This window comes from Camarhynchus parvulus, chromosome 5 (genome assembly GCF_901933205.1).
Source record: "Camarhynchus parvulus chromosome 5, STF_HiC, whole genome shotgun sequence".
Taxonomy (NCBI): Eukaryota; Metazoa; Chordata; class Aves; order Passeriformes; family Thraupidae; genus Camarhynchus; species Camarhynchus parvulus.
In genome coordinates this window covers 36,658,668-36,685,944 of record NC_044575.1, presented here as the reverse complement: position 1 = coordinate 36,685,944, position 27,277 = coordinate 36,658,668, and the positions used below count along the sequence as shown (strand labels likewise).

Here is a 27,277-nt window from a genome sequence, read left to right as displayed (position 1 = left end):
TCTGCACTCTCCTCTGCCCACTCTTGGCTTGGATCCCTCTCATCTTCCAAAAGAGCAGATGGTGCAGGGCTGCCAGAAGGGTCCTGCTGAGAGGCACCAGGATAGGCTCAGCACTCCTCAGAAAGCCATCTCCTGGCTCTCTGGGGTTTACTCCTGGAGCTGGGGGATGCTGCAGCTTTTTCAGTGTCATTCCTTGGCCACTGCACATTTCTGCACCATCTCCTCCTGTCTGTGTCTCCCAACACTCTGAACAGATGCCTGCCAGCCAGCATGCCCTGCCAGCCTCCCAGACCAGCTCAATGCTTTGCTTCTCTATGCACAAACTATGCAAAACAGGGAGGGAAGGTTTCCTGGTGGCAAGGAGACTTAGGCAGGGAAATGAGGAGTTAATAGCAAAGTGCAGAAGACAAATGGCCAACTTTAATTCATGTCACCAACTACAGAAGACTCCAATAAAAAGCCTCAGACAGACTAAAAATCCCAAGGGTCAGTTTATTTTCTCCTCACCACCCATATTTCCCCAGCTACACATGAGAGTGTGCTCTTTCTTTTTCCAGAAGAAAAATACATTAAGAATGACAGAGAAGGTCTCCTCCCCTGAGAGACAGTTTTTGAGCTGCCATATTTCTCATCCTCTCTGGACACAGGGAAGGAAAAGGGCAAAGCCTGGAAATAAGCAGCAGGCTACCTCATCCAGACATCATACAAACGCCCAAAGACTTACACGGTAGGAGTGTCCTAGGTCTGGCTGAGCTGCAGTTAATGTTACCCACAGCATTAAGGCTGTCTCCAACATTCCCCCACATCAGTAGGCTGGTGGTGGGCAAAATCTTGGGAGGGGACATCCCCAAGACAGCTGATTCAACCTGACCAAAGGGATATCCCATCCATATGACATCTCCTCAGAACAACATCCAGGAGAACGAAGGGGGCGAGGGGAGGGTGTTTATTATGATGACCTTTGTTTTCTGGAGCAACTGCTTTGCATACTGATGCTCTACTTCCTAGGGAGTGGCTGGACATCGGCTGGCAATGGGAAGTAGAGAATAAATATTTTATTTTTCTTCACTTCTGCATGCAGCCTTTGCTCTTGCTTTAATAAACTGTCTCTATCCTGATTCACAAGTGTTTTTCCATCTCATTTTATACCTGTACACCTTGTCCTGTTGAGAGGAGTGATAGAGCAGCTTGGTGGGCATCTGGTGTCCCACCAAGACCAACCCACTACAAAGAGAGAAAGACAATTCAAAGAATGCTGATCTTTTAAGGATTGGGACTTGTCTGGATTTTATGCAGCTCTTATTTCAGGCACAGTAGTAAACGGATGATTCATCCACAGCTCCCTAAAGATATCTCCCCCATTAGCTAACTGTTAGAAGAAATTAAAGGCTTTCTTTCTGAGCAGTAAATGAAGTAGAGCACAGCTGCAGTTAGGGTACAACTAATCAAGTGAACCCAGACACAATGGCTATCAATGCAGTACAACGACGACATGAAGGTTACAATCCTAGGATATGCTAGGTTGGAAGGGACCCACAAGGATCATTGAGTCCAACTCTTAGCCCTGCACAGGACCATCTCCAAGAGCCAGGTTGGTTTAGGCAAAAATAAGCAAGCTATTCATAAAGGCTTACCCTTCCAAATGGAGACTGCAACATGTGATCTACACACATCCCACCGGTGGTGTGTGCCACAGGAGCATTTACTTGGAAACATCCTGCTCAACAGGACAAGGGGCACTTCTGATGAATTCCTTCAATAAGCCAACAAGTAACAAAACACATCTCTCTCTCTCCCTCCCTCCCCGGCCCCTCCAGGTAAGAGCACCAAAATAAACACAGCAAACCTTACACTAATTTCTAACTTGTTCTGACTGGGTTCATCTCACAAAGTTTTTAAAGAAAAGTTCATTTTCCTTATGGACTCAAAAACATGACTCAAACTGAAGGAATGAAGCTAAAATCACATTTTGTATTGCTTATTGACATGACCCTCCATAAGGCTCAGGTTCTGCAGAGGAGTACTGCAATACAGCAGGGCTGTTACCTCACTGCAGGGCTTCCCCCCCCACACACAGCACAGTGGCTCCAGTGATATCCTGTTTCACACCATAAACAAAAGAAAAGGGAATTTTAAAAAACCCACCTACTTTCATTCATTGCCTTACTGGGAAAACAGGGGAATGCTAACTATGTAACCTTTAAAAATTATTCACTGCACCTTTTATTAAAAAATCTTTTCTTCACAAATGGATACACACTTGACTAAATCAACTAAAAGAAAAAGCCAGCTATAACCAAATCCATGATGGAATTTATATTGATGTAAAGAATTTTAGAGTTTTAAAATAATTTATTGTTTAATCACTAGGGTGTGGGTGGCTCAAGTCCATTCATATCTTGGCAAAAGCACAAAGAGTTGTGGTTTTTTTGTGTTCCACACCAGCTGGGTGGCTCATGCACTATTTCACCACCATCTTATACTGGTATGTACCAGAGCTGCCCCAGAAAGGGGTGTTTCCACCTTCTCCCTTTCCTCAGCCATTCATTCCTGCCTTTGTTCCCTCACCTACCAATGCACACATCTTATGGAGAAAGACCCAAGTGGATGAACTCAGCCCATACAACAGTTTTTAGTCTCCACCAGTCCCTCTGCTGAGGTTACAACACAGAGGACTGTCCTGGCATGAAAATGCAGCCAGGAAATGGAATGAGATCGGTAGCAGGTGAGACTACCAGGATCACCTTTTCCCACATGTAGCCCTGACTATGCTAACTGGCTAAATGATGAAACAACACTTTATTAAATATAACTCTCAGGCTGGAATATTACAGCAAAGCAAGAGAGGTTGGTTGTAAAAAACCAGAACTATAGGAATTATTGTTTGACAGAGCAAGCAAGAAAAATGACTAGTTTTGCTACCTTAATTAATTCACTCAAAGTTGTTTTTTTTAAAAAACTGTACCTCCAGACTTCAAAAGTCTGGTTTACACAGTGAGAAGTATTTGAAAAAGCAATAAAGTAATAAATATGAAAATAGTACTTTTTAGTAAGACAATACTATTTCAGCTTCTGTAAATACATTTATAGATTTATAGAAAAGAAATATATGTTTTTCTTCCCATACCAGTGTACATACAAGAGCTTCAAGACCACAGCAAAAATGAGGGAAATAATTCATTATTAGTATTTACAGATACTATGTTAAACATGACAACAGAAATAAATATTTCAAAACAAAGAAAATATAGCTAAACAAACAGTAAGAGCAATGAGACTAATCCACATGAGTATTTTGAAATAATTTTAATGTCTATAACAGTTTTAAGTGTATGATAAGTTTAAAATCACAGAAAAATTGAATCTCTTGACTATTTTTCTTCTCAAGTCTAAATAAGAAATATGTTGGCAACTAGAAATAAAAATCATGGCGTTAACTAAATTCTCAAACCAAAAAGGTCTATTACCTAAATGCCTAAACCCAAAGTAATCTAACATACAAAGGAGATACATGAGCAAATTCACAGAGGACTTACAAATACAAGAAAGGCTACTATGTTCCTGCCAATGTACAGAGTTCAAAAATAAGAATTAAAAAAACCCACATTAAAACGTATTCAAATCACTGCAGGAAAGGCCATTTGTCACTTCGTCTGAACAATAAAGTTTTTGTTCACTTCAGGAATGATGGAGAGACACTAGTTAAATTAAAAAATGTAAAACTACAATGTTAAACATGCATTTTTTCCAGGAGAAGTGACAATACTTTAAGCTTTGTACAGCAGAAAAAGCAGTGTTTCCTCTCTTGTTTAATGACAACATTCTCAAGTGCAAGGAAACAGCAAATTCTGATTAATAGAATATTATACTGCATTTAATTATAATGTAACTACCCCTATTATCAAACAGGGTGTATTTTAGAGAAGTGAAAACATTCAATTTTTAACAGTTTCATAAAATACAATGTTATGGGGGTTGCTTTGTTTTCAGCAATGTTTCTTGGTATCAGAAGAAAAACACAGGAATGAATATTAAGTGTGAGAAATAAAATTCAGCTGTCCAACTGAAATCCAGCCAGTTCTTTTTTTTAAGGCACCTTGGTGGAGCACTCTTGAGTCTATTTGTTGCTATGCCTGATAGGTTTGAATATTTCCCCTACAGTTTCAAAGCTTGGAAATCCCCTTCAAACCCTTCTAAACAGGACAGCTTTTCTCAGTATTGTGTATGGTATCTCTGTGTACTCTGGATTGCACACAATTTGTTTGGCCTCTGAGTTTACAAATAACCCCCAAGTCAGGAACTCCTGTGGCTGCAGCCTTGGGAGGACTGTCAGGAACAGGAAGGTGCTTGCAGGCACTCACTGTGATGTGCATACGCACAGTGCTGCCCGTTCACAGCCTCTGCCCACAGCAGGCACTGTTGGCAGGACTCAGCTAACATCCATGGGAACAGAGGTAGAGGAGGGAAATGGCACACTTACCCCAGGCTGACACATACCCAAAGCCCCCTTTGGGTCACTTAGGCCTTTGGGTCAAACCATGGAGTTGGAAGGAGAACCAAAGCTTTACAGAAAAAAAAGTATCAATCGCAAAGGTAAGAGCTAGAGCTGAATGTTCAAGGTTCCTTCCAAATAGCACCACCTCATTCAGTTGCAAAGGAACACTGAGATGAATGGGCTACTTCCTCTTTGTCGTCCCCTTATGTGCTAGAAGAATATGTAAAATCCCTGCTTAGCCCAGATCTAGTGTGGGAATTCACATGAGTACAAACCCATCTCTTCCTGCCTTCTTGACAGCACATACACACCTCCCATGAGCTTCCTTCCCACTGCACAAGAGCCCTTTCAGGCTTATCAGAGGTAAGTAGGAGCCACAAAGGGAATGAAATTACAGCATTTGTGTAAACACCCAGGAGCAGCTGCAACATGAAAGTCATCACAGCAAAAGTTGATTCTGCCTCTCAGCACACCAATTATATCCTCTCAGGCTCAATGGCACAGCTCCCAATTAAATGTAGTCGGGGTAAACAAGCATCTGACAGAAAATACCACACAGAAATCTGGTACGAAAGGTGACAGTCTTATTGTAGCTGTCTCCTTTCTATGGCAGCCTGCAAGGTTACAGCTCACTGTATTAGATCATCATATGATATCCTAATAGACCTTCCAGAAGCTATGCATAAGGATCTGAATTGATGACTATTTTTAATGTGTAACATTTTCTTATCACAGATAATCAGTTTTATAGTTCATGCAAGCCATCTTTTCAATATATTTGTAAATAGTGTTCACTACCATTCTGATGTACAAACTTATGTTGTTTGATTTTCTTTCCTAAAACTAATTCTAAAAAAGACTTTTTTTTAATTTTTGCACAAAAAAAACTACTTTTGGGGGATCCTCAACAAACCAAGTCTTTGCTCCTCATTTTCTACTCTGATCACATTTATTCTTAAGTGACAGAAATAAAGCAACAATGCTGTTGCAAAAGTAAGACAAATAACTATTCCTCAGTGAAGAAAAAACCAGATTCCAAAAGTGTTTATACATTCAATTTCAAACACTGTTGGAAAAAATATTTAAAGCTCAAAGCAACTCAAACTGTTTTCCTGATTAATCATTTCATTGCAGGAAATGTAGATCCACTTAAGAAAATTAGTTAGAAGAAAAGAAGGAATACAAAGCTAAAGTTTCCTATTTGAATTACAGTCACTACAAAAAAAGTGACTGTCTGGAAAATGAAATGCCCCCCACCCTCTCAGATGTATTTACTCACATCCTTATTTCAGCCTCATCACCCAGTTCCCCTCTGGAAGCCCCTGGCTGCAGAAGAAGTCCCACAGTCTGACATACCTAAAATGGGCAGCGTATTTTCACCACTACATGTCTGCTTTCATAGCACAAGGGCAACTAAAAAGTCCCAGTTTTATTTCTGGAAACATCATGATAGATCATGACACTGTTTTGCCACTACCCCCACATCCATGTCCAAAATTCACTGAGGAAGCAGACTTTAAGCTGTACAAACAACAGTGAACACACCAAGTTCATCTCCACTCAGGGACTACCTGCTGATACAGAACTGGAAGGAGATCAACTTGAAACTAACAAGTGGGTGGCCCCAGGGTGATAAATGATGGAATTTCAGCTATCACACAGCCTAACAAAATCTACTGACATCAAAATTTAATGTAGTGTATTGAGTTTTTGTTTCATTAGATTGTATGCATTTATTCAATCAGGCTCTCACACAGGGGGAACATAATTTCTACTACTCTTCAGCCTGTGTGTGAAGGTCCTGTTACCCAGAACTCCCTTCCTAAATCTCTCCACCTTCAACTGGTACTGCCAATCTAGCCCTGTCTACTTGACACATTTGAAATTTTCAAGCCATACAGCATTCAATAAAACACAGCCTTTTGTTTATTTGATGATATTATAGAACACCAGTACCTATTACATACTTAAAATGACTGCTACATTTTTAAGGAGAACTTTATTCTTCTGTACAATTTGCAGCTAGAACAGATCAAAAGTCCTGAACTGATAATAAGATCTGTGTGGAAATCAGATGTCTGCACAATAGGCTGCATGTACTACAAATACCCCAAGACTGTTTCTGTAACTGATAAACATGCTCAATGTCTGTGCCTGCAGAAAGTCTGAACTTTGTGTCCTCTTCCATATTTTCAAAGCTGGTGAAGAACTGAGGTGCCAGCTCCAGCAAACACCCAACCAATATCAAAGATAAAGCAAAGCTGCCCCGAGGTGTGGTGTGGGCTCCATCTAGTGGGGCTCAGCTTTGGTCCATATCACTATCACCAAATCTCTTATCTCCACACAACACGTGTCAGAAATAGAACCATGGAATCATTAAGGTTGGGAAAAAAACTCCAAAATCATTGAGTCCAACCTGTGACTGATCACCACCTTGTCAACTAGGCCACAGCACTCAGTGTCCCATTCAGTTGTTTCTTGAACGCCTCCAGGGACAGTGACTCTACCCTGGGGCAGCCCATTACATGTTTTACCACCCTTTCAGTCAAGAAATTCTTCCTCACGTCCAACTTCAACCTCTGCTGGCACAGCTTGATGTTATGTCCTCTTGCCCTTTTGCTGGTTGCCTGGGAGAAGAGACCAAACCCCCCTAGCTGCAGCCTCTTTTCAGGTACTTGTAGAGACCAGTAAAGTCTCCCCTGAGTCTCATTTTCTCCAGGCTGAACAACCCCAGCTCCCTCAGTTGCTCCTCCTGTGACTTACTCTCCAGACCCTTGACCAGTTCCATTGTCCTTCTATTGATCTGCTCCAGCACCTCAATGTCCTTCTCATGGTGAGGGACCCAGAACTGCATGCAGGATTGGAGATGTGGCCTCACCAGTGCTCACTTCAGGGGGACAATCACTGCCCTGCTCCTGCTGGCCACACTATGCGGATACAGCCCAGGATGCCATTGGCATTCTTGGCCACCTGGGCACACACACTGGATCATGTCTAGCTGCTGTCAAGCAGCACTCTCAGGTCCTCTTCCACTGGGCAGTTTTCCAGCCACTTTGTCCCTAGCCTGTAGCACTGCCTGGGGTTATTGTGACATAAGTCCAGGACCTGACATTTTGCCTGGTTGAGTCGGCCTTGACCCACTGATCTGGTCTATCCAGATCCATCAGCTGAACCTTTCTGCTTTCCAGCTCATAAACACTCCCACCCAACTTGGTGTTGTCTGTGAACTTGCTGAGGGTGCATTTGATCCCCTCATCCAGATCATCAGCAAAGGTGTTAAGCAGGACTGGTCCCACACTGAGCTCTGGGGAACCCCCTGGTGACCGGCTGCCAGCTGGGCGCAGCTCCTTCCACAGCCACTCCCTGGGCCTGAGCACCCAGACAGTTTTTCACCCAGGGGAGAGCACACCTGTCCAAGCCATGGGCCACCAGCTTCCCCAGGAGAATGCTTTGGGAGGCAGTGTCAAAAGCTTTACTGAAGTGATAGAACTGCAATGTACTGCAGTGTCTGAAATTGCGCCCTCTCATATGTTTACCACAACCTTTGAAAAGCTTGATACTGTATACTGTAATTATAAATATGAAAGTATATCTTTAAAATTGAGGAGTAGTTGATAGGTTGGTGGGTTGTAAAAGTTGACAGAATGAAACTATAACCAGTTCTTTTACTTTTTTGTAAGCTCAAGATGTCTTATTTTGTTCTATTCACTAGGTTTTATTCCACATTTAAAATTCAGCCTTCGGAAGATCAAAAGATTTTAATTTTTAATGTAAAAGCTCCCCACATTTTAATTATTTCAGCATCCATTAACAGCTGGCTGAAAATGTAAGAACAAATGAAATATGAAAGATCTTGAATACTTCACAGGATAAACACAGGATGCTATAAACACACAGGATACTTCATGGCCTATCTAATGACCTACCAATGTTTAAAGCAAAGGGAAAAATTTCTGGAGTTCTCAAAGTGCCTGAACATTATTTGCATATTATCCTTCTAGCCAATGAACCTGACAGTGTACAAGACCTACCTCTGGACTTGTCTTTCTAAAAGTGTCAGTTCCATGTATCACGTCCTTTATTATTCTCTCACTGAGATGACTGTATTCCTCTTCAGTGAGGTTACTGTCCTCCAGCTGATGGTTGCAAACTGGGCATTGTCCACTGCAATAATAGTGAAACAAGAAAATAGAAAGAAAAAGGCTTTTAAATAAGAAATTCCTTAAATATTACTAACTTACCAAGTGTCTGTATATGAGCATAATTCTTTAAAAGAAGCCAAACACAGTACAATAATCAGAAAATCAGTTGTACTTATTTCTGTGATGCTACCAAAACCTACTGAAGTTACTAGCTATTATACTCTTTTTATTTTCTTGAAGCCATTTCAATTTTATTCAAATACTTATCCAAGTAGGCTACCTCAAACTTGTTTAGTTCAAAATAAAGTGTTCTTACAGTTCCAACAAAATAGCTACTATGGAACCACTTGTCACCATTTTGTTCACAGATTCTTAACCCATGATAAAATGTGAGGTGATCTAAGTTAGTTTAGCTCTCAAAGTCTTTAACTGTTTACAGACAATAAGACAGAAAACAGACTTACTTCTCAGTCAAAACAATTGACTTTAGAATTTTAAAACTCTTAAAGGCTGGAAAAGGCTGTCAAAAATATGATGAATTATTATAAAAGAGTACAGTACCACACACATTCTTACATAATAATAACTTATTTTATAGCAAACAACTCTTCAAAGAGTGAGCTGTCCTGTTCTTTCAAGGGCTTCAAAAACTGTGGGCTCTACATGTGCTTTTACTTCGCAGCATGCAACACAGAGTATTTTTATAAACCACCTAAAACTCCCATAATCCATTGGAGACATTCTCATAATTAATACATTTATAATTGCCCAATTATTACAAAAGCATAAAACAAGGTTTCAAATAAAATAACATTTAAAATAGCAGTTTACGGAAATTAAGAAACCTGCACTGTAATAGAAACACACACCCAAATATACCTGTGAAAATCTAAGAACCATTTTGTCTTCACTGAAAATGTGATAGGGAGAAACCTTTCATCTGTAAAAATTAACTGCAGTGTGCAAACAGTATTAGTTTTCAAAAAGAGAAGATTTTACACACTAAAGCTGCTCTGCTATAGATCTTGTTAAATAACAGTATCACAAAGTCAACAAAAAAGAAAGTCTTTAAATCCTAAACAGAAGACAAATAAGCCACACAGTAAAATGGCACCTTTTATTTTTTACGGTGTTTTTCTGTCTTGGCTCTGTTAAGTTTAACTCTTTTCCAAATGTGCATGCTGGGTCTTGATTAAGGTACGAGTTGAAACTGGAGTTTGTGAAATCCTATGTCACAACAAAGGCTCATACTCTCAAGGACTGAAATACTTTTGTATATAAGGAAAGCCATTTTTTAATATTTTTGAAGGAAGAGATCAATATAGACTAATCAAGACAATACCTCACTTATAAATAGAATGTTGCATTTACCTGTCTTTAATTTTGGTCAGGCGTCCTCTCCAGTTCCCTCCTGGTAAACTAATATGTACAGAGGGAAAGATAAATAAAAACATTAGGTAGGCTCTTATTTAACAATATCTGACTTACATGTAAGAATAATTATGTTTTGGTCAACATTTAGAAATAAAAAAACCAAACAACCATATACCTTAAAAAGGAATAATATAAAAATCCATATTAATTTAGTAACACCTGGAAATATTATATAAAGAACAAGCATTTAACAACATGCAAAAAACTAACACCGTCAACCTCAGTAGTTTATGCTGTCCTCAAATTTTAAGAACGACACAAACAATCAATGTGCACTGACAACTTCTAAGTTACTACCCTACACATTCATAAGCCATTCCAATAATGGTAGTGCATTCCCACTGCCACTACCATTTTCCATCCAGGAAGACTAACTTGTGAAATGGCTCTGGAGCTCACACAAATCAAAGCCAACAGCTAAAAATTCACAGATGGGCTCACATCCTACCTCATGACAAATATGGAATGGGCTCAGGTGAACCCCACTGTGCATGTGCACTGTAACTAGTTGTAATCTGCAGAGTCTGACAATCACTAGTCACGATAACAAACCGTGTGACTGGCTAAATACTGTGCTAAAACACAGAGCCTCCTATTAAGATTGTATAGAATACCAGAAGATGAACAAAGTCAATGCATTTAATCTTCATTTTACCTAATGGAATTTGCTGCCTCTTTCCTTTAAAGAAAGAAACTATCTAACTTTCAACTAGCTTACTACTTCTACCGTCCAATAAATTACAGGAAAAGCCATCACGCACCTGTCAATATTCCTTATCTAGCACCCCAGAAAGATATGAAGTCAGCTATTTTGAATTGCTATGACCCAACATGATCTCCTAAATTTCGTACCAAGGAATAATATTTAACAGGTAAAAGAAAAGGTGAAACCTGTAAAAGTTTTAAACTTCCACAGTAATTTGTGAGTAAAAATTAAACGCATCTTTTCATGACAACATGTCTCTTGTGAAGAAGCAGAAATCAAAATGAGATGCTGATGCTAAGGGGTCTCAGAGCTGTTCTGTGGGATAATCTGGATCCCTCTTCCTCATGAACTGCATCTTGCTACTGAAATTTTATTTACCTTTCAAACCATAGCTTTATACTCCGCATAAATGTTCTGTGAGGGTATATTTGGTTCTCTCTCAAATATAAGAGGATACCAAAGAGCTCCTTTTGTAACTCAGCACCTTTCATACCCCTGCTGAAGTCAAAAAACGACTGCAGGACGTGCAAGGTTGGAACCACATCTTTAGCCAACATCTCACTGTACAGTTCAAAGGCGAGTTTCATTTCTTGGTGTTGGCTGGCTGCTTTGATACAAGATTCATAGCACGTCCGTGAGGGAATCATAATCTTTTTTACTTCTTCCAAAACAGTCAAGGCCATTCTCCACTGATTTGAATTGCTCAAGCCCCTGATTAGAAGGCTGTAAGCCCCACTTTCTAAAATCTTGAACCTGGCTTTCATTATGTCGTACACGTCACGGATTTCTGAAACCTGTCCCTGCTGGACACAGAGTGTCAGGTATTTGACCAGCAAGTTGTATGCAATGTCACCGTTGCGCTTTGCCAGGTGGGTCAGCAAGGACTTGGCCACATCAATGGGGCTGTTGCACCTGATCATACTGTTCAGCATCACCTCTTCAAATATTTCAGGTGATTGGAAATCTTCCCTTAGTTTGTCCCATTCCTCAGCCTGCAAAGGTTTTTCTGGAGGTTGTACATTGCTAAACCTATGCCTTGACACAACAGGACTCATTGACCATTTCTTTGCAGCTCCAACAGAGGAAGAAAAGTGGAATTTCCCTTCAGGTATTTCTTTAGTCTCCCCATCCCATCCTTTTCCTTCTTTGCAATCAATTTCAGATCTTTTCTTGGCAGGTAAGACATCAGTTTCTTTGGGGTCCACTGGTAAAGCAGTGCTGGAAGATGTCATAGAACTGAAGTAGTTAATTTTTTCCCTGTTAGGGATGCTGAAAGAGGCAGCAAACAGTTGTCGGCATCTTGAAACAGGCCAGAACATGTGACATTTCCATAGCAAAGTCTGAAAACCCTGAGTAGTTTGAGAAAAGAGAGCCATCACAAGATCAAATTGTCTCACTATTAGCTCACTGTACCTGATGAAGTTATAAAATGAAAAATGCAGTTTGCATGGGGATAGTTACTAATAGAAGCCCAAGGGCTGTCAAGCTGTATATGCTTCAGTTTCCAAATTCTTGTTCTGTGAGTCCTTTTTGTCTCTTACCGACACAAACAATGGTAAAATCTTTTCTTATGAAAGTCAATCTCTTAGACTGTGAGGGCAATCATCCAAAATGAGGGTATCTTTCTAGAGAAGATGTTTTACATATTCCTGTTTGTTGGTTACAGCAGTGATGTGTACTGTCAATGTTGTATGCAGAAAGGCAACGTTGACGCAGCTACACAAAAAGCACGGGGTTTTTCCTCCTGCTTTTGTCCAAGTTAAGTGAGGAGATTTCCTAAAAATAAAAATAACACCACGACATCATTACCTGCTCCGTGATTTCCTGTGATATTTACATCTGCACGCTAGCAAACACGAAACTCAAGGGAGCCCAGGTGACGATTTCAGGTGAGAAATCCTAATCCTGATCCTGATCCTGCAGGCAGCCCCAGGACGGGGTTCCTGCATTGCTTCCCTCACATTTTTCACCTAGCGACAAACTCCAATTTAACTTGTTTTCCCAATCCCAAATCCTTGGTAACGCCGCTGCCAAAGAGGCAGAGCAACACCGCGGGCGGTAATTACACTGAAACGCCAGGGACACGTTAGATTATACAGGTAAATGCCGGGAGGTCCGCACGCTGGTCCGCCTTACGGGGAGGCTCCGCAGGGTCCCACGTCCCTCACCCGGTGCCCCGCGGACCGGGCCCGGCCGTACCGCAGAATGCCCGGGGTTTGAGACAGCCTTCCCCGCTCGCCCCGCTCTCCCTCAGCCCCCGCGAAGGTCCCACCTGACGCTGCGCGCGGCGGCCATGCGCGGCAGGGGCGTGCCTCACGGCAGGGCGGGCCAGCTTCCCATTGGCCCGGAAGCGCGTGGCGGGCCCGTGCCCTCGCGTGAAGCCAATCGCGTCTCAGCGGGCGGGGCAACAGGTGATCCGCGCGCCCCGGTAGGCGGGGTGGGGTTGCTCCGCCATGTCGGGTGCGGGCAAGAAGCTCCGAAGGGCGGGGGTGCGTCGCGACACGCAGTGCGCATGCGCGGGGAGGCCGTGGCCGTCGCTTGCCGATGGAGTGGGAGCGGAGGCTGCGGGCCCGCTTGGCCGCGCGCCGCGCGCGTGAGTGCCCCGGGACCGGGAGCGGGCGGGGAAGCGCCCCGGGCTGCCCGCAGTCACCGGCGGGGCCGGGCGGGGCACGGCCGGCGAGGCGAGCGTCGGCCTCTCCGGTGCTGCCGTGCTCCGCCGTGTCCGGACTGCCGCAGGGGCCGGGCGGGTCCCGGAGTTGCCCGGCGGAGAGCCAAACTCCCGAGGTTCAGGGGTCAGGGGGCGGTGAGGGCTGTGAGGGCTGCGCTGCCCGGCCCGGCGCACGGCCCCGCCGCAGCCGCGGCTGGGAGCGGTTCGCTCGCGGGGGAGCGCTGGCGGCCAGCGCTGGCGCAGGTGCGCAGGGGCCGCCCGCAGCTCGCAGCTGGGTCTCACACAGCGCTGCTGCTGTGCTAGGCAGCCTCATGGAGCTGCCCCGTGCGCTACTCCGCACCTTGCAGTGAATCCGGTGTGCAGTCATTGAAAGAGGTGCTGTGACCATACTCCAAATACATACGGGACGTACTCTTATGTAATTTTATGTGATTAGTCCGTGCTCCACTCATTTCCACCTCGTGTTTGTATTACCAAACAGCACAACCAGATAAGCCTCAGTATTAACTCTGTTATTCGAGCCCCTTGTTACGTTAGAACTCTCTCTGGAGTACAGCGTGAACATTCTTTTCTATGTCGATCAGCCAAAAAGAGTGACCAAGAGCTAAAGGATGAAGAAATGGAATTGTTCACAAAATATTACATGGAATGGAAAGGAGGGAAAAAAAGTGACAACGTGTCATATGCAAACATACCACGATTTTACTACAGGGTAAGTGAAGTATCCAGATAAACTTTTAACACGAGGCTATTCTATGTTACAAAAAAAAGTTATGTTCACTCATCGGGACCCTGTAGCTTCAGAAGCTAAATTAGATTGAAAGTCTGAGTGATGCGAATTGCTTACTCTAATTTTTTTGTTTGTACAATTGTGAATTTCAGTAATTTTTAATAAGTACTGCAAATCTTATCAGGGTCAGTGAAATGTTTTGCTCATCAGTCTGCTTGGTAAAGATAGGAAGTTGTCTTTCAGAGGCACTTAAAGTTCTAACTAAATTTTGACATACTGGTGTCACATGTATGTATCTTCTGTTTCCTGCTTAGACATGGTGAGATGCTACTTCATGAAATTGGTGGGGCATTGGTCTTGCAGACTAGAGATGGATCTGTTGCTTGCATCATCCATCAGAAATGCTTGGTCCGGCAGCCTAGTTGTGAGCATGGATCAGGTTGGGATGGGAGCACATGTTGACATCTTGATACTGCTGGTACTCATCAACTGGACCGCTCAGCTGCTGCCAAACCTCTCATGGTCACGTATTCCTTAGGGTCTCACATTTCTGCCAGTGCAGTTCTCAAGTACCTGTGTTTCAGTTAATAGATACATGTGCAACTCTCCAAGTTCCAGTGGTGCTGTACAGTTTGGCACGTGAATCTTGGCAGAACTTTCACACTAGGTGTTCTTTCATCTTATTTGTTGGCCAAACAAGTCTAGTAGACTTTCACTCTTTGGAGAGTCAGGCCTACCACAAACCAGAATGTTCTGTTTCTCCCAAGTAAAACACAACAGTAAATGTTTTTTATGTGTGAGCCCTCATACCTAGTGACCATGGGAAGGTGCTTACTCAATGGGTTCTCTGGTATGAGGTGCCTCTCTCTCTCTTTCTCCTGTTAAAGATGTCCTGCTTTAGGTAAGTGCTTCATTATTGAAATGGTTTGAGGCAGTGTGCAAGTGATACCCCTTGTAGCAGAAGCAAGTTTGGTAGACTGGCTCTTTTCTTTCAAGTGAACAACTTCAATCAGAGTGTGTGACTCAACACTACCTAAGAATACTTGCTGGATGTGTAGTTTTTGAATGCTCCTATGCTGAAAATTAAAATGCCACAATGTTTGCAGCTGCCAGCTGAAGATGAAGTCTTGCTTCAAAAATTAAGAGAAGAATCTCGAGCTGTCTTTCTCCAAAGAAAAAGTAGGGAACTGTTGGATAATGAAGAGCTGCAGGTAGGAAAATTATTTCTGTATGTCTTGTAATGGCTTCTGAATGGATTTAGATTATCTCCTGTCAGAATTTGATCTCCTGTCTGCCCACAGAACCTTGTGGTAAGGTGCCTTGAATTGGGCACACAGTACTTGGTAAAGCTGCAGTGCTGCCTAGCCTTGGGCTGGTAATGCCAGCATGAAGCTTCCTTGTTATGATGTATGTGAGGACTAAATTGATGGCTTCCAGTTTTCCAGCATGTTGGAATGATTTCTGTGGTGGGCCCAGATGATAAAATAAGTTCTGTTTATATATCACTGAGAGAGACTCCTAAGATGGATGATTTTATTACACTGCAAAGACCAAAGGGGTGTGACCCTAGAAATGCTAGTGAGGGAGGGAGAGTGTGCATGTGTTTAGCAGCATTTAAGGGAATGGAAGTAGCACACACAGACTTTTCTGGCTGAATGGCCATGTGTCCTGACTGACTGAGAAAACCTTGCATCAAACCCACATTTTTGCTGAGTTTCTTAAATACTATATCTTAAGCATGTTGACATCTCTAAAGAGATATCTTCTTAACCAAATATAAATATTTTTTAAGAATCTATGGTTTCTACTGGACAAACATCAGACATCACCAATGATTGGGGAAGAAGCAATGATTAATTATGAGAACTTCTTGAAAGTTGGTGAAAAAGCTGGACCAAAATGCAAGTAAGGCTTTCTTCTCTTGTATGTACTCATTCTGACTAAACCTAAGTGCTACTGTAACTTTCAGTTGCTAAAATAGATGGGAACAGTTTTAAGGTGAGAAAAAAATCATAGCCATGTAGTTACTGATGAACTGCTTACTTTACATCCTTACAAAGGCGTACTCTACCTCTCTGAGGTGACTTGTAATAGAGGTGCCTAAAAGAATAGTAGTGCATCCTTTTGAAGAAAAGTTTTTATCAGCATGAACATTTTTAGATGTCAGTGGTCAGCAAACAGCACATTATGTAAATGAACTGGAAATCATGTCTCCAGTGGTATTGCCCAACCTTCCCCAATATCTTCTGATGCAGAATTTCCTACCAGATGTGCACAGCATGCAGTGAATGGTAGTTCTTTATGCTCCTTTTGGAGATGGCTGTTGTGCACATAGCTTTGTGATTGAAATTTGGGCAGAAGCCAGTTATTTGTCAGTACTGGCAGTTTCTTTTATGTTCATATTGTTGTAGAAGATTGGAAGCTACCAAACACATTGTACTAAAGAGAAATTGAATAGAAGCTCTCAAAAGTTCTACATCACTGAAGAGTCTAATGAGCAGAAGAGGTAGCTGCTTTTTATGGAGTTTACTGTTGTTACTTGGTAGGATTCCTGATGAGTGCAATGTAGCATATTAACACATTCTGTGTTAAAACATTATTTTACAGGATCTGTAAATATCAAATACAGTAGCTGGATCTGTCAGTGCAGTGTAATCAGATGTGTGTTTGTTTTACAGGCAGTTCTTTACAGCGAAGATCTTTGCTAAATTACTCCATAATGATCCTTATGGGAGAATCTCTATCATGCAGTTTTTCAATTATGTCATGCGAAAAGGTTAGTGAGTCCTTCTTTGGTGTTTCATTTTAAGGCTTTTTCAGCTTTATTTGTTACTTGATGCTCCCTTCAACAGCAGTGAGATCTGTCCTTAACTACAAATGCTGTTTATTTTGAGGCTTGGGATTTTTTTTCTTGTTACTAGAAGGTGGAAGTCCATCATACCTCTGAAATCCACCTCTCCCCAGCCGCAGATATGCTTGATCTGTTTGTTACATATATTGTCATTCTGATTTCCTTTATTCAGGCAATACTGTGAAGTGCAAAGCAATACAGTTCCATGGCAGGTGTGATCTTAACCACTGTGATCAGGCAGATAGCTTTGTTTGCTGTTTGTCCTTCTACATTGATGTCTATATTTTTTAACTGTTTGTCAAATATGTCACTATGTTTCTGTGCTTATCACTTACCATGCTTGCAGCTATTTTTTATTATAAATAGCCACTTGGGCTGAAAAGTGCCCTTTTATTAGATGTTGTTTAAAAACATTGGGCTGGCTAGCAGAAAGGAAGATTGTCTCATTATCTTTTGCCCGGGGTACTGTGTTCTTAGATCTGTTAAAGCAGATCTAAGAGAACAGCACCTTTCTCTGAGCAGCTCAGCCTGCCTAACTTAAAATCTTGTGGTGCAGGGGATGAGAAATGTGTTGAGCAGGAAGCCTGATATGCAGGTGTGCACATTGTGTAAAGAATGAGTAATAGGCCCATTTCCAGCCACAAACCCAAAACCTGCAGGATAGGAGACTTGTGGCAAAGTCTGTTAGGATTGTATGGATTTCAAAAAGGCCCACCCAGATGGACAGAGGTTTTTCAGAGCTTGTTTCACCCAGAAGTTTTGAGTCTTGTGTATTTATGATGATGCCTTTCTTCTAAGCAAACAAACAAAATAGTAATTAAAAAAAAGCTACCACCACCAGATCACTTCATGTGTGATAAATTTACCTTTAAACTTAAGCCAACAATGAAACAGCAAAGATCTTTATGGAGGACAGCTTATATTGCATAAGAGGAACTTTTGAACTGTTTCTTCAGAAAATGGGAGTTAAATTTAATGTTGAGTATGTGAATCATAGTTTTTATTAATCTAATTTATATTCCATCAGATTTACAGTGCTTTGACAATGGCTTCAGGCACATTGTCCTGTAGATTTTCCAATTAATGTGCCTTCTCATTACAAAGACAGATGCTTGTGTGATTCTAATTCTTGTCTTGTAACTCAGAACTGAGGGCCTGACCTTTGGCTGTAGCTGCAGTGTCTGGTGCTATACAAGGGCTTGTAGCAATCTGTCTGTATATGACATTGTACAGCTGTTCAATGAAAATGCACTGCTACACGTTTCTAAGTCAGTGAGAGAGAACAAATCCATATGATTCCATATCACCAGCTGTGTGTGCTTGCAGCCTGGAAAGCCTGGGCTGCATCAAAAGAAGCGTGGCCAGCAGCTCAGGGGAGATGGTTCTCCCTCTGTGCTCTGAGACTCTGGAGACCCCATGTGGAGTCAGCACAGGAGAGATGTGAGCCTCTCCTGTGGCTGCAGGCTGAGAGAATTGGGGTTGTCCAGCCTGAAGAAAGCTCTGGGGGAGCCCTCATTGTGGACTTTCAGTATTTAAAGGGAGTGTATAAGATGGAGAGAGTGACTTCTTAGCCAGGCAGATAGTGATAGGACAAGGATAATACAGTTTTGCAGTAAGTAGGACAATACAATTTTGCAATAGGTAGGACAATACAGGTTTATATTAAAAGAGGAGACATTTAGAGTAGATGCTAGGAAGGAATACTTTATTCAGAGGGTGGTGAGGCACTGGAACAGATTGTCCAGAGAAGTTGTGGATGCACCATCCCTGGAAGTGTTCAAATCAGGTTGGATGGGGCTTTGAGCAATCTGATCTAGTGGGTGCCATCCCTGCCTGTGGCAGGGGGAGGTTGGAACTAGGTGATCTTTAAGGTTGCTTCTAATACTAGCCATTCTGTGATACACCAAATAAAATGTGGTGTCTGCTCAGCCATTTGTCACATCTAGTTATTATAAGGCAGTCGTGGCAATGGTGAATATTTATATTATAATTAGTCTATATTTATGAAGTGTATATTTATAGTATACTTCAAGTGACTCTTAAAAATTTAGAGACTGAAACAGTGTTTCTAAGCAGTACATGACATGGTTTTGCTTAAAGCTCAGAAAAATGGGAAGAGGCACTTAAAATCCAGCTGTGCCTGGCCTCTAGAATAACATCAAATTTTGGCATGAACTCAAAAGCCCCATAGGTTTCTTGCATTGTAATTCTGTTTTCTGTTTCACAGTATGGCTTCATCAGACAAGAATAGGTCTCAGTTTATATGATGTGGCAGGACAAGGCTACCTCAGAGAATCAGTAAGTAAATTCTTGATTAACTTAATGTCTCTCTTTAAATCAAATGACAGAGCATCAGAAAGATCCCATTTTTTTCTAGCCTTGTCTTGTAAAAGCTTATATAATAACATAGATTTGGGATGGGCACATTTGTTTGGATAAATTGCAATTCATGTATTCAAGAGATGTGGTGGTGAGAGTGGTGCTAGCCTTTTAAACTTATGAGTAGTTTTCTGAAAAAAGGATTGTATCTACAAAGATTTCATGTCATTAGCACTTTACTAGATTTAGTAGGATATGATAAAAATCACAAATTATTCTTCAGTGAGTTATTCTCCTGTTCTAAAAGGAGGTAATATTATAAAATAAATTAAAATGTCCTAGTTATCACTCAACTTAAAGAAAAAAAGATTTATTGAAGAATACTAAGCAATGGGATAATCCAATCAGGAGTTATGCTCCTGATATTTGAAAAAGGTACAGTGGAATGCATTTATATTTACATATAAATATCATGTACTTTGTTAAATTCTGATTCATTAATAGGTTGTTTCAGCCCTAGAATAACATGTGCGTGTGTATGATCTGGGATTTCTTGCACACAGACAGAAGCATTTTTACCTGCTTTCATGCTCTTTTCTGCATTGTTGCAGGACTGTATTTTTAACAAAAAACACTTGAAACCCAAGGGAGGAATATAGCAAACATGGAACAATAATAATGTTCAATGCTTGTTTCCTTTTCTTAATTCTGCAGGATTTAGAAAACTATATTTTGGAACTCATCCCTACTTTGCCACAACTGGATGGCTTAGAAAAATCTTTTTACTCCTTTTATGTCTGCACAGCAGTTAGAAAGTTCTTCTTCTTTCTGGATCCTCTCAGAACAGGTAGGTCTCTTAAAATGCTTCCACTGAAGCTACTTGTGTTTTCAAAGCAGTGTGTAGTTGTCCTGGTAGGCTTTTGTTCAGCATGGAAGATTATTCTCCACTGAAGACCATGACTCTTTATTGTGGTCTAATAATCTACTTTTACAGCTACTGAATTTCTATGAGATACCTATCAGCTGAGATACTATAGAGTTATCTCATAGAAACTGACAAGTAAGATTCTGTTTCATCATAATGAGCCATTAGCAGTAGCTAATTTTGTACGTGTTTAGGGTGAATAGAAAACACAGCGACCTACAACACAGCTGCTTGTCAGAACATCCACAGAGCTGTGGAAATGCTCAGGATGGTTAGAGTGATGTGCTTTTCCTGTGATTAAATCTGTGTGCACTATGTAGACTCACCAGAAAGGCCTGCAGCTGGGTCTGATAATGCTTGTTACAAGTGTAGCTCCCTCCTATGCCCTCGATTTAAGCCACAAACTGCATGTGTTTTCAAGGTCCAGCTGTGCCCCTTGTAAAGGTCAGAATTGTGTGGGCAGCAGCCTCTGGCAGAGATAATTGCAAACGTTTGGAGAGGTGGGTGGGAAGTTTTAAGTGCCATTATTTTGTACAGCTGTTAGCACAGTGTCTGTGCACCAGTCAGAGCTGCACCAGCAGAAGTGCATTCTGCTACCTTAGCTTTGTGTCACAGCTGGAGTTTTGAAGGTGTAAGAATATCATTTCACTTAGGAGATTATTATTTCATCAAATATTTTAAGCATGCTTTCTTTGCATTTTTATTTTACATTTTGAGTAGTTGATACTGAACATTCACATTTATTTTAATCTAGTTTTCTGGCATTTAAAGCTTCAGGATAGCTCCTGCCAATGTCAGTAGTTTTGTCCAAACATTTTAAAAGGTATTTTATTTTATCTCTGAAATTAGAGCCTTATCCTTGATGCTAGACATGGGTTTTGTTTAGCTTTTGTTTCTAAAAAAGTAATCTTTTTCTGCTCCAAATACTTCTTTCTTAAGTAGAACCACCTAAATGAGGATAGTCAAATGGATATGGTGGCTGCGCAACTGTTAAAATGTATTTTTTTTTTCTTGCTGCAGGGAAGATAAAGATACAGGATATTTTAGCTTGCAGCTTCCTGGATGATTTACTGGAGGTAAAGGTCTCTGACATATACTGTTGTATTTTAATTTACTCTTTCTGAATTCTAACTTTATGTTTCACTTAGTTAAGGGATGAAGAACTTTCTAAAGAAAGTCAGGAAACAAATTGGTTTTCTGCTCCTTCTGCATTAAGAGTTTATGGTAGGTTCCTTTATATGCCAACACTTCTTCTCTTTCTTGTGTGACTTAGTCACATTATTACTGCTATTTTTCCTCTGCTTTTGTCATGTTAAATCCTCCTGCTAGTTTGTCTTTTCAAATCCTGTATTCACCCTTTCAGTTTATCTTCCTGACTTTCTTTGTAATATTGGTTCTCTGCTGTTGCTCTTTATTGTGGTTTTAAAACCTGTCACTTTGTTGCACAAGGTGCAAGATTCCTCTGTAACCTTCTCTTCTGGCTCTATTCATGCCTTTGCATCCTCTTTAGCTCTTTATTAATGCTTGCAGCATATTTGTATAAAGTAATATGCTCTTAGCCTTCTGCTCCTCTCTCAGTATCCACAGTTATTAACTTACTTTAGAACTGCTGACACCTCCTTATGGGAATCCCACTTCTCTCCCTCCCTGTTCTGTACTTGTTTCTGATGCTTTATGGATATTATTGTGAATCTAGTAAATTCTCACTTAACTGCATTAATTTTATTATGGAAATTGGAAAATTAAGCATTTCATTGTTTATTTTTCCCTGTTGAAAGAATTCCTTTCTGATAGAGGCATATTATGGTTTGCTTTTTTCATCTCCTTGCTAGGTCAGTACTTAAACCTTGATAAAGATCACAATGGCATGCTCAGCAAAGAAGAACTGTCCCGATATGGAACAGGAACTCTGACCAACATATTTTTGGATCGTGTCTTTCAGGAATGCTTAACTTATGATGGTGAAATGGTAATTGCATGTTTTCCCTTTGTCCACAGCATAACATCTTTGGCTTATTGAGTTGAGAGGTGTCTAATAGTCAGTATCTTTAAAGAGTAGCTTGAGGTGAAGAAACTTTTGTTTAACATTGTGCACTCAAATGACGATGCAACATATTAGCAAGTTAATTTTCCTAAGAGCAAGGTGATTGTAGTGTGGCCTAAAAAAAAATTGCTTGTTTGAAAAAGCAGAGGTGAAAGAGAATCCAGACAGCCTATGATAAAGCCACTTGTAGATTCAGTTACAAAAGTGCATATTGAAAAAATTTATAGATGCAGCAATACCTTTTAGTTAAATGTAATGCTTTAAAGAGAAGCAAAGACAAGTGGCACACTTGAGATTAGTGCAAGTTAGCTAAGCTGTTATTGCATGTTAGCTAAGCCTTTGCTGTAGGGGCCTGTTGCAAAACTTCTTCATGAAGACAACTGTTTTTCATCATAAGCTTTCCATAGCTGTCAAAAATGAGAAGTCTAACTAATTTAAAGTAACACCTTATATATTTTTTGAAGCTTTACTTAATGTTCAGCTACAATTCTTGTCTGCGTTCACATGACTGGAATGTGAAGTGATAAGTTATAAATTCACTATACAGCCCTTTTGCCACCTGAGCAGTTTCTTTGTTGGAATCACATAATCGCTGAGGTCATGAGGGATCCTCTCAGTTTTCCTGTTCTGGACTTGCAGCAATAGATTCATCTCTCTTGTATGGGGGAGGCCAGGGCAGGACCCAGTGCCTGGATGTAGCACCAGCAGTGTTGAGTAGAGAAGGATGACCTTCCTCAGCTTGCCACCAAAGCATTTCCAAATGCAGCTGAGGGTGCTGGCAGCAGCCTTTGCTGCAGGGCCCTGTTGCAAAGCTGCTTCCTGATAGTCAGCCCCCAACTCTACAGGTACAGGGGGTTATTCCTACCCAGATGCAAGATTTTGCCTCCCTCTGTTGGACTCGGTGAGGCTCCTGTTAGCCCATTTCTTCCAGGCTGTCATGCTCCTTCTGAATGACAGCACAACTCCTTGGTGTTACAGGTAAACAGGGTAATTATACACACAGGGCTGGAGGATTTCTGTCCTTGTCACAGCTGTATCTTCATTGGGAAACCAAGAATCCACACTAATGGAAAGGAAAAGTGTGATACTTTTTTGGAACATTAAGTAATGTTTCTTGCATGTAATTTGCCAAACCACTGACTCTGGTTTAAGGATTATGTAATTGGCCATATAGTGCATTATTTGTTACCAGTAGGTTACTGCCACTAGACATTTAATTTATGATAATGAAAACATTTTATATGTTTTTTCTTCATTAGTTGGGTATGTTCAGCAGTTTAAAGATATAGTAAACATTGTTTAAAAGCATATATATGGCGTTTCATTTCGATTTATGCTTTGAATGCTATTTTGCCTCTAAAATGGCAGGATTTCCCATTATCAGCAGACATTAAAAACTAACTTTTCTGTGCACATTAGTGGTAGCAGCCATTTTCTATTTAATGTTGTCTTTTTCAGAAAATAAACTGATCCCCTAGAATGAAATAGCTGCCAATTATAGAGCTCCTGCTTGCAAAATCAATTTAGAAAGAAGACTGTAATAAACATGATTGTATCTACTTCTAGGACTATAAAACCTACCTGGACTTTGTGCTTGCATTAGAAAACAGAAAGGAGCCTGCAGCTCTGCAATATATTTTCAAACTACTTGATATAGAGAACAAAGGACACCTGAATGTCTTTTCCCTTAATTATTTCTTTAGGGTAAGTCTCTTTATAAGTAGGCCATTTTCTGTGTTTATAGTGTTACAGCCTATGTGCTTCTGCATGCAGATCTGCAGGAAATCACTTTAAATTACCAATAGCCACAGGCAGGCTAGTAACGACTTCTAAGAAGATTTAATTTTTTTTTAAAGACTAAAATTGGAAAGATTTCAAAAGGTATTTTCAGTAGTTTATCTGCAGTTGAAATTAACTGGTTTGATTTTGAGTAGGAAAACTATTTTCTATTGATTTGGTTTGTTTTTTTTTTTAATTTAAAATTGTCCTAAGATTATGTGATGATTACCTGTTAAAATCTTTTATGATAGTTCTAATTGATTATTGCCCATGGTTTTAGTTTCAACTGTAATACTGAAATTCACTAAAAGAGATGAAGATAATGAAATTTATTGATAGGCCTATACAGCTGTGGGATTTTCTCATTCAGTGCTTTGACTGGAAAAAGCTTATTGTATTTTTCATAGTGTGCATTTGTACCTGTTGCTTCCAAAATAGATTTAAACTAAGCTTAATTTTTTTTAGTTGCTGTTAATTTTAACTTAAGATTGTAAAATCTTCCTCCAAACTGTGGTTTGTGTGTGATGGTTTTTGTTGTTTTGGGTTTTTTTTTCTTCTAACTGGTGGTGATTTTGGTTTGGAAAGGGGGCAGTTGTTTTCTTGTTCCATCTTGTTTTTCTCATCGACACCTGAGATATCTTGGGAAGTACTATGCAGTAGAATGGGATTTTTGCTGTGGATGGTTCCAGCTGTGTTATGAGCTTAATGCTTTATCCATGTGCAGGATTCCCTCAGTAGTATCTATTCAGACAGAGGGACAAGCACTCCAAATTGTTACATGAATTTTTGTATTATAACTGTGACAATAAATAATGTCATTGTGCTTAGCTGTCTGCTTGAAGGATGAAGAACAAGGTACAGACTTCATAGAGTCCATAAAGCATTCAGGCCTGCTCAAGGCAGGATCCTATACATACCTTATTTCTGTATTGTAACAAGTCTCCTTTTGGACATGGAACATTCTAAGTTTTCCTTGAAATCAGAACAGTTCCTCTTGACTGTGTGAATGCTTGATTGCTTTTCTGCCAGCATTAAGTGTCAACAGCTCTGCACCTATAGAGGCTGTGCTGACAAGGCTGTGCAGCTTGTGCTAGTGAAACAGTTTGGTTAGCAGATGTAGGTTTGGTGATGCAGGTGTTTAAATAGTACTACATTAAAATAATTGATTTGTCTTTCTGCTCGTTGGTCATTTTCCTTCTCTCTTTCCTTAGCCCATATTTCATACTGTGTCAGAAACAGAACCTTATGGTTTGAGTGTATTAATATCTTGAGTGTTGAGGGACAATATGCAAATTGCTCAAACACTGGTCATAATGAAAGTAATATTCATATCATACTCATTAAGAACCGTAAATTTAGAAATGTGTATCATTGATAGTGCCTTAATTCACCCTTGCCTCACATATGGAAGAAAAATTATTGCAAACTGTACCATGAATGCTTTGTTAGAGGGCAATACAGCTTAAAATGCAGAAGCATTTAATAACTTTTGTACAGTGTGAGTATAATATTGCAATAGCCATTCCTAACTTCTCTTTTTTTCTAGGCTATTCAGGAACAAATGAAAATTCATGGACAAGAACCAGTTTCTTTTCAGGATGTCAAGGTTAGCTTTACCAAATGGAGTACTGTGTAAAATCTGTGAATAAGCATTTAGTAATTTAATTGTGTTAAATCATAATTTCTAGGTTGCTGTATACTTACTTGGAGAGTACTAGAAATGAATTGACTTGTCCTACTCATAGGTTTGAAAATGCCTTTCTAGTCAGCAGTTGCTCTGTAAAGTAACTGATGTGTTCTAGTAGTTTCCTTAATAATAGACAAATTACCTGTTAAATACACTTTGCTGTTTCTTACACTTGAAGGTACTTGCTAAGTCTGTTTTACAGTTCTGGGGATCATTCCTTGGGGGACAGGGGGCAGACTGGTGACTGAAACAAACAGCCTATAAAACTGATTACTGCCTACTGCATATTTAGTTTCAGTACTTAAAAGTACAAGAGCTTCTACAAAACTTAGCTTGTACAAGTGAACTGAGATTCATTTTGCCATTTTGAGGCTGAAGCAATTTCTTACTTGAGATGTGGGAGCTGAGAACACTGCTCTGAACTGTAGCCAATCAGTCAGTGTGCTTTGTGTCTTAAATGCTTTGGGTCTTAACAGCTGCTTTTTGTGAATTGGTGTGGGCGTCACTAGTTACCCAAGGATCATTCTATAAATGGTATGAAATAGCCATTATTCTGCTCATTCATGTGTGGGGCTTTTCTCCCAATTTTGATTTGTCTTTCATAGGATGAAATCTTTGATATGGTGAAGCCTAAGGACCCTTACAGAATCTCCCTTCAAGACTTGATCAATAGCAGTCAAGGAGACACTGTTACCAGCATTCTAATTGATCTTAATGGGTTCTGGACCTACGAGAACAGAGAAGTCCTTGTGGCCAGTGACAGTGACAGCACTGCTGATGGTGATGAAACATGACTGCCAGTGGCAGCAGACTGTATCCACAGAGATCTCTATCTGATGGGCCAACTGCTGGAAGCTGGAAGTGTTCATTATCTGAATTAATTCCTCTTCCATTTTACTTCTCTCCCTTCCTCCTTTGCCCCCACATATGATATAAAATGTGGTACATACACAAATCACAGAACTAATTTCTGAAACCAAAAAAGCAAGTGCTGTTTAAGAGGCAAAAAGAGCCTTTTTTTAAAATAAATATTTTTGGACTTTTTTCATGTGTACCAAGCCCTGGTCTTATTTAAATACCTTATTCTAAGGGTGAATTTGACCTGAAAGTAAGAATGTGGTTCTTGGTATCTTCAGCACTGGCCTGTATCCACCCAGCCATCCCAAGCCTCCCTCTCCATTCTGCATGGCTTCCTCTAATGACAGCACTGTTGAGCATTCTGTTGTGAAGGCAGAAGTTTTCAGTAAGAAGTGAAGAATTTAGGTCTTTTTCTTCTATGCCAGCTTTAAGTGTGTAGTAGGAAGGATAAGTAAATCATTGAACTGGATAGTTACCTAATTTTAAGAGGTTCATTAACAGAAATAAAACTGCACTAGCTTCAGATCTAGTTAAAACTAATCCAAACACCTGTACAGAGGCTTTCACCAAGTTAACCTCCTGTGCAAGTATTTTATGTAATCTATCTTAATTGTACAACTCAGCTACAGCAGTAGCAGT

The 27,277-nt window shown here is 40.4% G+C and overlaps 2 protein-coding genes across 4 annotated transcripts in view; one reads left to right on the top strand and one right to left on the bottom strand.

The window, feature by feature from the left end:
- The window catches only part of PRORP (protein only RNase P catalytic subunit), a 39,497-nt gene extending 26,395 nt beyond the window's left edge, over positions 1-13,102 (bottom strand). Inside the window, exons 1-4 of one of the 3 annotated variants that reach the window (XM_030950227.1) lie at positions 13,050-13,102; positions 11,156-12,553; positions 10,009-10,056; positions 8,527-8,659 (exon numbers count right to left, since the gene is read on the bottom strand). In XM_030950227.1, the coding sequence (XP_030806087.1) occupies positions 8,527-8,659; positions 10,009-10,056; positions 11,156-12,153 (1,179 nt within the window). In that variant the 5' untranslated portion in view covers positions 12,154-12,553; positions 13,050-13,102. The other 2 variants (XM_030950229.1, XM_030950228.1) reach the window with 2 other exon arrangements.
- A 153-nt stretch (positions 13,103-13,255) lies between these two features.
- Positions 13,256-26,824, top strand: PPP2R3C (protein phosphatase 2 regulatory subunit B''gamma). The gene is made up of 13 exons (XM_030948798.1): positions 13,256-13,370; positions 14,030-14,157; positions 15,282-15,386; positions 15,968-16,080; positions 16,854-16,951; positions 19,254-19,324; positions 20,060-20,192; positions 21,291-21,346; positions 21,419-21,494; positions 22,103-22,239; positions 23,881-24,018; positions 25,640-25,699; positions 26,386-26,824. Exons 1-13 carry the CDS (start codon positions 13,322-13,324, stop codon positions 26,572-26,574), a joined length of 1,353 nt encoding a protein of 450 aa, XP_030804658.1. The 5' UTR covers positions 13,256-13,321; the 3' UTR covers positions 26,575-26,824.
- Positions 26,825-27,277: the final 453 nt, after the last annotated feature.

What these genes read in the sequence shown, in the direction of transcription:
- PPP2R3C (XM_030948798.1), top strand. Translation starts at nt 13,322, where the DNA reads ATGGAGTGGGAGCGGAGGCTGCGGGCCCGCTTGGCCGCGCGCCGCGCG. An exon ending in AAAGCTGGACCAAAATGCAA is followed by an intron (nt 16,081 to 16,853) that starts GTAAGGCTTTCT and finishes TTTGTTTTACAG; the next exon opens with GCAGTTCTTTACAGCGAAGA. An exon ending in CCCTTAATTATTTCTTTAGG is followed by an intron (nt 24,019 to 25,639) that starts GTAAGTCTCTTT and finishes CTTTTTTTCTAG; the next exon opens with GCTATTCAGGAACAAATGAA.